The sequence below is a fragment of the Trachypithecus francoisi genome, unplaced genomic scaffold (assembly GCF_009764315.1).
Source record: "Trachypithecus francoisi isolate TF-2019V2 unplaced genomic scaffold, Tfra_2.0 Lachesis_group20, whole genome shotgun sequence".
Lineage (NCBI taxonomy): Eukaryota > Metazoa > Chordata > Mammalia > Primates > Cercopithecidae > Trachypithecus > Trachypithecus francoisi.
This window is the reverse complement of record NW_022681466.1, coordinates 41,371,051-41,386,098: the sequence shown is the minus strand read 5'-3', so window position 1 is coordinate 41,386,098 and position 15,048 is coordinate 41,371,051. Positions and strand designations below refer to the sequence as shown.

The window sequence follows — 15,048 nt, the reverse complement described above, 5'->3', positions numbered from 1 at the left end:
GGTAAGGGAAGGAAAAAATTCATTCAGAGAGATTTCTAAGAATCTGACTTCAGTGAGTAGGTAGATGATGGTGGTACTTTAATTCAGATAATCAATACAAGAAGAAGAGCAGGCTAGGGCTGGGAGAAGAGCAAGAGGAAGATAAATTCAGTTTATGACAGGTCTAGATTGTTCAGTCTATGGTCCATCCAAATGGAAATGTCCAGTAGTAGTCAGAAATGTGAATTGAGGGCTCAGGAGAAAAGTTTGAATGGCGATGAAAATTCAAAATTCATTTGTCTGGAAGTTAACGTGAAGGGATGAGATTGTCCAGGGACAATCCAGTACATATAGATAAAACAAAATAGGCCCTAACTAATACCATTACTTCAGTGCAAAAAAGAAAAGATGGGAAGAATGGAAAAGAGGGGTTCCGAAAGGTAGATGCCCCAGGAAACTGCTGCCATAGAGCTAAGAAAGTTTTTAGAGGCTAGTCCGTGCAGATTAAATCATTGTTCACAGGTGTTCACGGTCTTCTAACTAGAGTCAGTATATAATTTCCCTGCCTCATTGATGTGGACAGAAATGAGGCTGAGGATGCAGGGCTTTCTTTCAATCCATCCTCTTGCACTTCTGTAATCTACCATGAACAGGATATCCCAGACAACTACTAGTCCAAGCCAACTGTACAAACACATAGAGCTGGCCTGAATCTGATCTAAAGTCTGGAGTCAAACCCAGTCAGTCAATGCGTATTCTGAATTGTGAATTTGAGCCACAACAGCGACCCGCAGATATGTTGCAAAAAAAAAATAAATGTGAGTGAAGGTCACTGAGTCTCCAAAAGTGTTTGCTAGGCAGCATTATTGTGGTAATATCTGAGCAGCAGAAGATCCTTGTTAAATGTCATAAAGAAGTCAAATAGGCTTCTCAGATTAGAAAGTAGATTTAATGTCCCTCTCCCAACACCAAATAAAATGAGTAAAGAAGAGTAAAAGCTAGCAAAAATACACCAACAGAACAATATCGGGTGATAAGGTAGACATCATACAAAAAAACCATCAAAAACCTGGGGTCAAGGAAAGAAATATAATTCTGGAGCACAGTGAAGAGTTGCACAGGGGCTCAACTTCAAAACTTGCCATGCCCCAGGATCGTTATTTTGTTATGAGTCAAAATCCTGAGAATTCTCAATACTATCACCAAATTTGGAGGAAGGAAATGGCATGGCAGCCTCATCTTTTTCCTCTTCTGGCTGAGAGTAGGGGAGATGGATGTGGTAGAAAAACAGATAAACATCAGGGCTGGCCACCTCAGAGGAAAGGACTTCAGGGATATACACAAAATTGGGATCATTAAAAACTCAAAGGAAAAGAAGATGCCACTCCCATGTAGGCAGTGTGAACCCTGAAACACACTTAACGTAATCTCAAAGCAAGAACAGTCAGTTCAGCCAGATGCATGCTGGTTTGTGCGCCAGCTCTGCCTTCCCCTTCCCTCAGGTCAGAGAACACACAGAGACACTACAAGTCAGTTTTACTTAACAAGGAAAACCACTATGTTTCAGAAGCATTTGCTATTGAATACTGAACATGTAGACATATCTCAGTCACTTACTGAATTTATCCTGGTTAATCTACTACACTCACATGAGAAAGAAAGACTTCTTCAGGAATGCCTCAGAAAATGCAAATCACTTCCATGGAGGAGCACTCTGTCTATGTCTGCTGGTCTGCAGACAGAAAAGTCTGCGGGTCATGTCTGCTGGTCTCTCTAGCCCAGGCTTCTCATGGCAATCTTAAATGCTCAATGAGCTGTGTTTACACATGGGAAGAAAATGTGAACGGGAACACTGCACCCATGTAACATGCCATTCAATCATACAGGTTAGCCAGCCGACATTCTTAAACATGAAAAAACTCAGGGAAGACAGCACCATCCAGTCAAATAAGAAACAAATCAAAGTAAAAGCTGTGGGAATGGAGACACTATGGTAAAAGGCCTAGTATAAGCACTGCATAGATGGAAATATAGCATGAGAATTAAACTATAGGATACAGTTTAAAAATTGTGAATATCATAAACCCTGACAGTGTGAAAATACTACTACTATCCAAGGTAGGAGGTGGCAGGGAAGGGTTCTCTCCTCATACGGGAGAAAGTATAAGGGTGCAAATGTACATGTTTTTCAGCCGAAATCAACATGTTCTGTCCAAAACTTCAACAATTACTCTGTTTTGCTCTAGTTTCTTTCATCTGTTGAATTAAAGTAAAATTAAAGATTTTTTTAAAACAACAACAAAAAATCTATAGTATTAATTCCAAAAGCCTACTCAGCTTTCTGTTCTTTTCCCCTTATACATAGTAGGATATTGGAAATAATGTTTACGTTAATTCTATGATGGTTATTTCTGGGTGATAGGATTTGGGGTGACTTTAGAAACTGTTACTTTTTTATTCTTGCATTTTAAATTATTTATAAATGAGCATATGACATTTCTACTTCTTCAAAAACAAGAGAATAGATTTTCTTTATAAAAAAAGATGGATGCAAATATGCCATGATGTTAATTAATGTTGATTATGGGTAGTAGGTATATAGATATTTTCCTCTTTGTACTATTTTGTACAGTTGAGGAATAAATGGGAAATAAAAACTGGACCTTTAGTATCGACTACTGTGGTAGATTTAAGATGGCCTCAAAATCTATGCCATTCCTCCCACTGAGAGAATGGCCACTGTTTCGCCTCTCCTTGATTCTGGGCTGGCCCTATGATCTATCTTGATCAATAGAATGTGGTGGAAGTGAGTTTGTGAATCTTCCCAGGGCAGAGCTTAATGGAAATGCAGGTTCTCCTTTTACCCCTTTTAATTCTCTTTGACATCAGCTACTAAGTGAAAAGTCTGATTAATCTATTAGCGAGAAAGGCCATATGGCATGGGACTGAAACCAGTTCAGACATTCCAACCCCAGCCAAGCTTTCTGCTGAATGTAACCTCGTGAAGCACCCCAGCCAATGCCATACATTGAGCAGATGAACCACCCAGCTGATCCCTGCCCAAATTTCTGATCCAAAGAATTATGTGCAGATAGCCATTGCTCTAAGCCAGCACTGGTGATAACTCTTTTGAAAGGTGTGACTTTGAATGTAAGGAGTGAGCTAAGGCAGTAAATAAGTGATAAAGAGTTTTTTGCTATTGATTTTTAAAAGATAGTGTGTTACAGCATAAAAGATCTATTCTTGGCCAGATGTGGTGGCTCATGCCTGTAATCGCAGCACTTTGGGAGGCTGAGGCAGGTGGATCACCTGAAGTCAGGAGTTCGAGACCAGCCTGGCCAACATGGTGAAACCCCGTCGCTACTAAAAATACAAAAATTAGCTGGGCGTGGTGGTGGGTGCCTGTCATCTCAGCTACTTGGGAGGCTGAGGCAGGAGAATTGCTTGAACCTGGGAGGTGGAAGTTGCAGTGAGCTGAGATCGTGCCGCTGCACTTCAACCTGGGCAACACAGCGAGACTCCATCTCAAAAAATAAAATAAAATAAAATAAAATAAAATAAAATAAAATAAAATAAAAGATCTACTCTTATGAATTTCATTCATTTGTGTAACTCTTTTTACACTAAAGGAATTCTGTTTTGTAAAAGACCTGACTTCATGTGTTGTTTCTTGGACAGTGAGGATCATGCCTGCTGTTAGTCTCACCTACAACTATTCCCACAATGTTCAGTGGATTTCTTCAGGCTGGTAGCTTTTCCCTTTTTACCAACTTTTATTGCTTCTCATTGCAAAAGTGTTGTTATAGTTTAAATACAGATAAAACTAAAAAATTTTAAATTCTGCCACTTAGAGATATCCACTAGTAAAATTTTGATATAACTGTAGTCTTTTTTTCTCTTGAGTCATACTTTTGTTTTGCAAAATGAGCTCATATCTATATGTTTTGGAATGTGCATTTTCATTGAAAAATATCTTGTGAACATTTTCAATATGCTTAAATATGCTCTCCAACATCATTTCCTATAGTGTACAGTTTTCAGTGTATTTGCTATAGTTAAAAATATAGAAAGGATATAGAGAATGCTGGTGTTGCAGGTACCTGTCACATAAGAGGAGCTTAATAAATAATTACTGACTGAAAAGATGAAAGCTAGAACAAGCAGCTTTTTGATTAGCTAAAGTTTAGTGCGATTATTAATTGCCACCTTTGGGCAAATTCTGAAAATGGGTCAAAGACTAGGTATATCTCTCAGGCAATTTAATAATGATAGGTATTGCCAAATTATCCTTCAGAAATGTTTTATCAAGTTATATTGCACCTGACTGGTGACCCTTTAAGTGGATTTTAGTATACCTCAAACTTTTTCTAGAATTAGTTTAATGATTTATCTGCAGAAATATTATTATAAGCTCTGACAGAATGAGTACTAGGTTTACTCTCTGTCTCCATTCTTGATCACCAGCTTGAAAGAGTTCAGTTCATCATCAACCCAGAAGTGGACTGAAGTATGTTTCACAATTAGCATGCACACTACTTTTATGTCTCTATTGACTATATCTGCAGACAAATGTATTTGGTCCCAGAAAATCAAGCCTCATAGTGGCTGTGCCTCTTTCTGAGTATCAATATCTACTCATGTACCTAAATCTATGTATATAAAACACTTAAATATAATCAGAATGTCCAAATCAAACAACTGCTGCAAAAATGTTATATCATTCATGAAGAGAGAAAAACAGAATGACAATATCTAGGTTCATTTTGGCACTTGGTCATTTGACTCATTTTCATGGACAGAATGTAGTACACTGGGGTATGGTATAATAGTTAATAGTTGAGGCTCTCAAGTAAGACAGATTGTGGCTTGAAACTGTCTCTGCCAATTGTTCAGCAGGATGATCTTGGGCTAGTTATTTAACCTCATAGTCTCAATTTCCCCATTTGTAATATGGGGATGACAGAAATACCATCCTCATGAAGATTACTATAAGGCTTAAATGAGATAATGGAACATGAGATGAATGAAAATGGCAGAGCATGAAACATAGTACATGTTGAGTAAATATCAGCTATTTTTCACAGTACTTTTTGTGATATAGCCTTAAAAAAGGAGCCAAGGCAATGAACGCTAATGAATCAATGACCTTAGCAACTTTAATGTAAGTTAGTAAAAAAGAAATGTCATTTACTTTATGTATAATCTAAGTGAGTGAATCAAAACTTAGCTATATCTTACCTACATTGTAATTTTAATTTTTTATTTTCAGGTAACATATGGTACATATGGTTTCTATATATATTATAAAACTGTAAGAATTATTAAATTATTAAATAATTTTAAAATTAATTATTAAATAATTTAAAAATTAAATAAAACTGTAAGAATTAGTTTAAAATGAGCAACTGTACTAATTATAATTCTTTCAAGATTTTTTAAGTCATCAAGAAACTACCAGAACTATATTGTCAGGAGTACATTCATATTTTCCATTTTTGCTTATATTGAGATTTGATTATTCATTTAAAATTTGGATATTACCTAGCACTTGGTATTTGGACATAAAATGAAAAAGAAATCCACTTAATATGGACATTTTATAGAACTAAAACAATTTAAACAAAATATGCAACGCAATTTATGTGAAGCAAGATCTGTTACACAGATCAATGGGGGCACTTCCTGTACGTTTGTAATTGAAAAAAAACTTGAAAGATGTTTTTAAACCACCAGAATATGAAAAAAAAAGTCTTTTTTTTTTGGTCTCCATAACACAGGTAGGGGAAATAAGCTTGCAGGTGGAAATATATAGGAAAAATGTCATTAACAAAAAAATAAGTCCTCACTGGTAAAGTGAGGAGGCCAGATGTAATGGCCTTGAAGGTTTTGTCCATCTGTTAAGGCTTTTTATTCTGTCTAGTGTTGTCTCAGCTTAAAGGGAATATATAAAAAGCAACTGACATTAACACTAACTCTTCCCAACGTTACTCAGATTGCCCGCAATAGGCTATAGAAAAAGAAGATGCAGAGGTCAGGCAGGAAAGGGCAGCTATAAAACCCAAATTTTTCTTCTATCGTTCTTTGCTTTGTATGATGGCTCTACACTCTTTGAGTATTGTTATGTCAAACTAAAGTCGTTGAAAAATAATCTTTTGCTGGGAATTCTTTAAAATTTTTTTGTTCCCTTTTAAGCCTTATTTATAAAGGTTTCCAGATGCTTATCCTCATAGATTAAATCCAGTATGATGTAGACACTTACAATAATATTCACTGCTATGAAGCCAAGAAAAAACTACTTGGAGATCTAACTGCCTATCACCGAAAGAATCGGGGTCCAGGGAATTTTCTGTTGCTATTAAGGGTGTGATTCTCTGAAGTCATTTGGAAACAACCTAGTTTCTCAGCAAAAACACATCGTTCCTGTACTGTGTCGAAGCACATCAAATGGTTGGCATTCCAAGCTTCGAACAGGTTATTTCTCATTATGCGAATACATAATGAAAGGATGTGGGCAAAGAACAGAATGCAAATTGGAAGCTGACTTCTGACTTTAACAGCCGGCAGTGCTAGGCTCAAACAGTCATTCTAATTTCAAGAGACAGTTCCAAAGTGGTTCTCAAGAGAAAGGACAGGGTATTTTTAAAATATTTGTTCAATGTGAATGGATTGGGCTTGCCAAAAATGACTTTTTATGCTGGCATGCGATCTCTTAGAGGGAAGTCAGCCTGAGTCACTGGATACATCAAAGGTAGAGTCCAGTGAATGGAATTACTGCAGGCTGTGTGAACAAGCCAGATACCCGCATTCATCTGCCCACTGCTGGGATTTCAGCCCTCCTTTTAATTACATTAAAGCAGCTGGTACCACTGGTTACTGAAGTCTTCAGATTACCTTGATTGCTTGGTCATTATCTCTAATCAGCTGCTTCTTCTCATCTTCAAACTTTTGTCTAACATCCTGGAGCCGCCTTTCTGCAGCAAGCTGCTGCTGGCTGTTCTCCTCTTTCAGAGAGGAAATGGTTGTCTGAAGTTCTGCTATGATCTAAAATGAAAACAGCATGCTATAACTTCAAATTCTTCTGGGAGAGGCATCTATTTATATGTACTGATGCTTAACAAAAGAATGGATTTGACAAAACTCTATTCCACAAATTAAATATTTTCAATTAACATATCACACACTATAATGCATGAAATTCCATACAATAAAAGAGTTTAATAAAACTGTGAATGGTGAACAACTGCTGAACCAAATATACTTGGAAGACGTTTCCACTCTAACATTCCACAATATTTACTCATCAGAAGAAAGAACATCTGTGATCTCAAAAATATGAAAAGTGTCGGATTTTATTTTACTGAGAAATATACTTATTAGAATGAGAAAAGCTATTCTGCTTTTCATAATGCTCTGAACTGTAATAACCAAAGAAAATAATGAACAGAGTTTATTCTTCACTCACCTAATTCTATACAGTAATTTTTGGGAATTCACTAACGTTTGTGTATTGTGTTTAACACTTTACGTTCTTATGTCATATACTACTGTGAGACAAGTATTATTATTGCCTATCTTTTATTTTTTTTAATTTTAATTTTAATTTTTGAGATGAAGTTTTGTTCTTGTTGCCCAGGCTGGAGTGCAATGGCGTGATCTCAGCTCACTGCAACCTCTGCTTCCTGGGTTCAAGTGATTCTCCTGCTTTAGCCTCCCGAGTAGCTGGGATTACAGATGCCCGCCACCACGCCTAGCTAATTTTTTGTATTTTTAGTAGAGATGGGGTTTCATCATGTTGGCCAGGATGGTCTCGAACTCCTGACCTTCAGGTGATCCATCCACCTCGGCCTCCCAAAGTGCAGGGATTACAGGCGTGAGCCACTGTGCCCGGACTGCCTATCTTTTATAAATGAGGACACAGAGGCACAGAAAGAGGACAAATATCTTACATTGTTGAAAATGACATCCAACTAAAGAGACAGGCAGGATTTGAACCATGCAGTCAGACCCATCACTTCACTAACTGGGTCCTTTAGCCTGCCAACTTTATGTTTCTTTCTTTCTTTCTTTCTTTTTTTTTTTTTTGAGACGGAGTCTCGCTCTGTCACCCAGGCTGGAGTGCAGTGGTGCCATCTCAGCTCAGTGTAATCTCCACCTCCTGGGTTCACGCCATTCTCCTGCCTCAGCCTCCTGAGTAGCTGAGACTACAAGCCACCACGCCCAGCTAATTTTTGTATTTTTAGTAGAGTCGGGTTTTGCCATATTAGCCAGGCTGGTCTCGAACTCCTGACCTTGTGATCCACCCGCCTCAGCCTCCCAAAGTGCTGGGATTACACGTGTGAACCACCATGCTTGGCCACTCCGTTATGTTTCTTTAAAACAAGGTTTTGGTATTGTAGGAAGTTTATACTTCCAAATAGGTTGTCTTCTTCCTAACTCATGGATAGTTACTTTGGTTTACATGGTGCCATTTTCATTCACTCCTGTAGTATTCCCTACATTTAAGAATCTGTTCTCTCCCAGACAGGGTTATTCCAACTTCTCAAATTAACCATCTGATGAGAAACTTTTATATTGAATCGGCCTTCTGAGAGCACTGTGTCCTTCCTTTGGTTTGGATGTATCCATTTCCTTGCAAATTCAGTAGTGATGACTTTTTAAAAGCAGGAAATAGTCATTTCTTCTAATAAAAGAAACAACATTAGGCCCGCATTAGAATATAATTCTTTTGGTCCTAAGCAGGGGGGAGGGCAGTTGGTGAGAAACACTGGACAAGTTATCTTTCTTGAAGCTCAGTTTTTCCAACTACAAAACGAGATTAAAGCATTATAAGGCAATAAATAGAAGCTGTCTGGAGTCCCCCAGAAGCCAAATGCTATAGAAATACTAGTTATTACTACTGACATAAATAGTAGCAACTTGACAATAAAATATAGAGTATTTATGCTTTGAGAAGTGAGCAAATTCACTGTACCAAAGTTTGACACTTAGAATTTGTCAATAATCAAATATTTAGCCAATTGTGAAATGACAAAATATATAATAGCAATGTCAATATTATTACATGCAAACTTGAGCCTTCTGCTATGAGTGGAAACATTCATTTACTGAGAATGAAGATGTTTTCATCCATTTTCTGAATTTTGATTAAATATTGTTTTCATTCTGGCATCAATTCAATTAATTCTCATAGCACTTCTGTGAAACAGGAAAGGTTAAATTCTCATAGTAAATGTGAAAAACTGATGCGCAGAACAGTCAACTCACAGTCACAGAGCCAGAGGAGCCAGGGATAAAAAAGAGTCAGATTTCCTTGGCCTACTATGAAATTTAAGATTGATCTTTTATGAGAACATGGGACCAAATAGTAAAAAACAACTTACTATTTCAATGTTTTAAGCTGAGTAAACTATAACTTTGTAGAAGTGGGTTTAATTCTGGAGAGAGAAGAAGGGCAAGAGAGAGAATGAGAGAGAGGGGGTGTGTGTGTGTGTTTAGTTCTGTGCAGTGTAACACACGTATAGATTCATATATCCACAACCACAGTCATGCGATATATTTTTAAAGAACAAAGTAGTTTTTTCTTAAAACAATACTAAGATTGAGACTAGCTTGTAACTGACCAAAGAATAAAGATAAAAATATACTGGGATACTTCAAACTGTCAAAGGCCATGGAACAGGGATATTTCTCATTCTCAGAACATTTAGGACAAAATAATTCAGGGTTTGAGGTGGGCGGATCACCTGAGCCCAGGAGTTCGAGACCAGCCTGGCCAACATGGCGAAACCCCGTCTCTACTAAAAATACAAAAAATTAGCCAGGCGTGGTGGCACACACTGGAATCCCAGCCACTCGGGAGGCTGAGGCTGGAGAATCACTTGAACCTGGGAGGCGGAGGCTGCAGTGAGCCAAGATCGTGCCATTTCACTCCAGCCTGGGCAAAAAGGGTGAAACTCCATCTCAAAAAAAAAAAAAAAAAGAAAGAAAGAAAGAAAAAAATGCAGGTTTTGGAAGGGGACTACAAGTGAAGTCCAGGATGTTCTAAGAAGGACATGCTTACTTTTGTGTGGAAAATAAAACCTTATATTATTTGGGGGAACAAGGAGAGTTTCCTTTGGGGGAAATAATGAGATTATTTTTGGAAAGTTATTTTTAAAACTCAGGAAGGCGACATAAGGGGGAGAATGTTAAAACACTTCAGGTGAAACAACTTGGCTAGATAAATAGATAAATTATTTGGTTGAATAGACTCACAGGTGATACAGATATGGAACAGTAACTAAAATAAGGATAATTTAAAAAACAAGATTTAATACTTTAAGATTGAGAAATAATCATAATAATCAGATTAACATGCTTCAGGTAAGGAACAAAACTCTACTGGTCGTAGACCTAGAGTATAAGAAAATGGACTACTTTCTCCTAAGCTCAGTGTATATAATAACTGGCACCCAGTTTAAGTAGTAGAACTATAATCGGGGTAAGTAATAAAAACCATCACCTGGCAAATTGTATTCAGTTAACCCGCCCTTCTTGTAGAATAATAATGTTAAAAAAAGGTTCTAAGAAAAATGAAAGCTAATATATACAATCATAATCAAAATCCTCTAGTTTTGATTGAATCATAATTAAAAACTATAAACAAAATGCTACCACTCAACTAAATGTTTATACTGTATTAGTTTCAACAAAAGAAGTGGATTAGATAATTTTCATATGGATATTAAAAATTAGTATTTTCCAAAACAAAAGGAGAGCTATTTTGAGCTGATGGTGTAAGCACCCAAACTCATGAAAGTCATAATAGTTAATAATAGTTAACAATAATTGTTAAGCAATTAATGCTTTGCAAAAATGTTAGTGGTCTTAAAAAAAAAAAACCAACAAACAGGATCCTAAATAGGGGTTAGGATTTCATCTTCAACTCATTCTGTTGTTTTTCAGATTGTAGTACAGTTTGAGAGTTTTATAAAACTCTTCTTTAAAATATGATACAATAGAGAAGACATGCCACTTAAGAAGCCATGCTGAGGAAGGTTAGGTAAACACCGAAGCTTCTCATAAAATAAGTGGATGCCCCGTGCATTCTGGGTTGGCCCCCAGGAGGATGGCACAGAGATAGGCACAGCGGTCATGTGGAATATTCCCAGGTACTAATACGCCTCAGGTGTTGGGCAGTGTGGGGCAGCGGTAGGAGACACTGGTCTCTTGGCAGCAGGCAAGCTCAACTGGCATTCAAACTTCAGTCCTGCCCATGTTTCTAACTGTGGACATTCTGGCAAAATGGCAGTATCTTTCCTTGAAAAATGGGCACTAGATGACTAGGCTGAGTGGGGGAAAACTATATTAATATTGAAGAGGCAAGGTAAATATATAATCACTTATTATTTCAATGTTTTAAGAGGAGTAAACTCCAGCATTCATCACGACTGCAGTGTTTGCATCGTCTGCATTCTTTTATTAAGATTAAAAAATATGTGATTCTGATGGAAATGATATTTGGGGGCATGCCCAGAGATGATGCAAACACTGCAGTGGTGGCGAGGGTGAGTGCTGCAGATCTCAGAATGGGCACAGTGCTCAGGTGTGCCAAGGGTTCACTGTACATGTTCTATTAGGTCCTAAAGTCTTGATAAAATCGTGAAAAGTAAGCAGCTTCCTCTAGAGGAGGAAAATCTTTAAAATATTTTCCAAATTTAATCTTATGCTCTCTGAGGTACCAACACATTCATTACTAATGCATTCATTTTCTTTTTTTCAGAGAGGGATTTTTAAAAACCCAACAGAGTTAAGCAGCTTTGGTTTTAGTGTTCTCATCAGCTTAATGAGATATGAGTTAGAGATTCCAACAAACTATCACTTAAATGTGGAGAGATCCAATCCATAGTCTTGTTTTATAATGCTCATTTTTAAATAATCGGACATGCTTCTCTGAATGGACTGGCACTGCAGACTAATGCTTCTCAAATGCCAGTGCACAGATATAAATATTTAGAAGTTGGCAAACAAAATATTATCAATGTAAGGTTATCATCCTAACTTTTATGAAAATGATGGACTATCTTTTATTATATTACACCCTTTCTAAGTTTTTTTGGTGTTGCGCTGTCCCTTGATTAATGAAATGATGGTAATAGTGTATGATAGTTGTCACTAGTTGGTTTTTCCTTCTCCACCTTCAAGTCTTTCCTTGGGAAAACAGTTAGCAACCCTATGCCTCTCCAAGCTTTTCAGGGAGATTTTATCAATTTGTGAACACCCAAAAACATGGTGTCTGAAGCAATAATCTGTTCCACCTTCCAAACTTTTTTTCATTCTTCCCTCCCTCCTTTCCTCTTTCTCTATGGCAATTTTAGTGCTGATACTATAATAATTGACATTCATTAAGTGCTTTAGTGTGTACTAGGCACCATACTGAACACATTTTTGGCATTGTTTTACTTAATAGTTAAAACCATCCTATGAGGTTGGTACTGCTCCTCTATTTGACAAATGAGGAAACGGAATTCCAAAGAGGGCAGGTAACTCGCTCCAGGTCATGGAAGTGGTAGGGCTGGTATTCAAATCCAGGGGTGCTGGACTCCAGAGCTCAGGCTTTCTTCTGCATTAACTTACATTTAATTTGTTTTAATATCAACTAATCAGGCTTCTTCATACATTCCTTTAGATAAATACTCCTGTTTACACTCTCATTATTTAGGCATTTTTATTAGCTATCTTATATCTCACTCTCGGTCTGCTTCCCTCATTTAACATAAAGCGAAACAAGCAGGATGTTAGGATATGCCAACTGGGGATTTTTAATGTTTTAATTTAAACTTTAACTTTTGGCCTAAATACATTTCTTTTGATTGCAAGAATCTTTTTCAGTGGATTAAAAGGATATTTCTCCATGTTCTTTCCTCAAGGAAAGGTTGGAATAATGGCAATCAAGACATAATTATCATTTCTTACACAAACACATATGACTCTTCATTTGGACAAAGACTTTTTGCTTTTCTAATAGGATGTGAATTAATAGAACTGAAATATTAGGCCAGGTGTGGTGGCTCATGCCTGTAATCCCAGCACTTTTGGAGGCTAAGGCAGGCGGATTATGAGATCAGGAGATCGAGACCATCCTGGCCAACATGGTGAAACCCTGTCTCTACTAAAAATACAAAAAATTAACTGGGCGTGGGGGTGTGTGCCTGTAATCCCACCTACTCAGGAGGCTGAGGCAGGAGAATTGCTTGAAGCCAACTTGGAGGTGGAGGTTGCAGTGGGTCAAGACCATGTGATAACACTACAGCCTGGGCGACAAGAGTGAAACTTCTGTCTCAAAAACAGACAAACAAAAAAATGAAATTTTATAACTATCACCAAAGTTCTGTCATATTAAAAATGGAAGGGATGGGCTGGGCGTGGTGGCTCATGCCTGTAATCCCAGCACTTTTGGAGGCTAAGGCAGGCGGATTATGAGATCAGGAGATCGAGACCATCCTGGCCAACATGGTGAAACCCCGTCTCTACTAAAAATACAAAAAATTAGCCAGGCGTGGTGCCGGGAGCCTGTAGTCCCAGCTACTTGGGAGGCTGAGGCAGGAGAACGGCATGAGCTTGGGAGGTGGAGCTTGCAGTGAGCCAAGATCGCGCCACTGCACTCCAGCCTGGGCAACAGAGCGAAACTCCATCTCGGGGGGGGTGGGGGGAGGAAGGGATTGGGCCAGGCTGGTAATGTTAAGGTTAAGAACTTCCACACTCTGAAGTCAGATCCAGACTGGGTCCTGGCTTAGTTACTTGCCAACTTATGTGATCTTATCTCTCGGAATCTTAGTTTTCGCAAATGGAAAAATGGCACCAATAATAGTTCCTAATTCCAGAGTTATTGTGAAAGACTGAATGAGTCAACATGGTTAGTGCCCCATGAACATTAGGTATTATTATTGTTTTGTTGTTGTTACTACTATTATGTGGCATTTTGTGGTAGTATGGTAAATTCTAGTTTACTACCAAATACCACTGTATATATATAAAAATATGAAGACAAGCTTGTTTTACCAATCATTAGACATGTTCACAAAACCAAATGGCTTAACTTACCTACCTACCTGCAAAGTAAAGATAAGTAGTATTTATTTGTTCTAGAATCACTTACACAAGTAAGGAATACTTGGAGTTCCTTAAATGATACTATTGGATATCACTGTAACAACTTATGCTGAAAAAGTACTCTGAGCATCGTATTTCAAGTAGAGACAGGCATTCAATTATTGGCCTTTCTTATACTAAAACTACAATAGTAAGTACAAATAGCAAGTTATGGATGTAGGGACATAGAATTCTCTTTTTCCCAAAAGGAGTCAACAGTTGAGCTGCAGACTTAACCTAGAATTATTTATCATTTTGAATTTTGTTTGAAGAAGCCTTTAGGTAGAGCAAAATGGAATATTACAAAAAAAGCACAGATAGTACCAAACTGCTTACATCATAAATGTCGGTGTATATCTCCTGTCCTTGTGAAGTATGTTTCAGCCTGGGCTTGTTCAAGTGTACAGGCTGGTTTTACAACATCTGAGTATGTGTGTGTGTGTGTGTGTGTGTGCGCGCATGTGTGTGTCGTTTCAAGTGGTTAAATATGCCTAATTTTTCTTGATTTTTAATGACTGAAATATTAAAACCATATTCTGTTTATTTGTATACACATAAAAATATGATACCATTTCACAAAAAAACTGAAAAGAATGAAGTTTAACTTGTACCAAAGTTTTATGTGGAGGTTTCATTTTTGTTTTGGTTTTACCTGGTTTTCTGTCTTTTAATGTTGCTTACCTGTGAAGATTTGGCAAGTTTCTGAGTGTATTCCTTCTCGATCTGCTTCAGCCTGCTGTTGGCCTGAAAAACACACGTACATGAACACATACACCGTGACCTGTGAGCCTGGTATCTCTTCCACATGCCTATCGCCAGGCAGCTGGGATGCCTGCCAGCTGCACCGCCCTTCTGGGGCAGCCAGAAAACCACAGGGCCTGTCTTTGATGTGACGCCAACTATTCATCACTTAAAAAGCGAAAAAAAAAAAAGATCTCT

The 15,048-nt window shown here is 37.7% G+C and overlaps 1 protein-coding gene across 12 annotated transcripts in view; it reads right to left on the bottom strand.

Annotated features, from left to right (window-relative positions):
* The window catches only part of CEP112 (centrosomal protein 112), a 564,728-nt gene that overhangs the window by 102,435 nt on the left and 447,245 nt on the right, over positions 1–15,048 (bottom strand). For 10 of the 12 annotated variants that reach the window (XR_004430727.1, XM_033183912.1, XM_033183914.1 and 7 more), the window contains 2 exons: positions 14,791–14,853; positions 6,871–7,020 (listed from right to left, as the gene is read on the bottom strand). The exons of 1 other annotated variant lie outside the window; for it this stretch is intronic. Coding sequence is in view for 10 of the 11 variants with exons in the window: in XM_033183912.1 (XP_033039803.1) it covers positions 6,871–7,020; positions 14,791–14,853 (213 nt within the window). In the remaining variant the exon portion in view is untranslated. The remainder of the gene's footprint in view (positions 1–6,870; positions 7,021–14,790; positions 14,854–15,048) is intronic. One more of the 12 variants, XM_033183917.1, reaches the window with a different exon arrangement.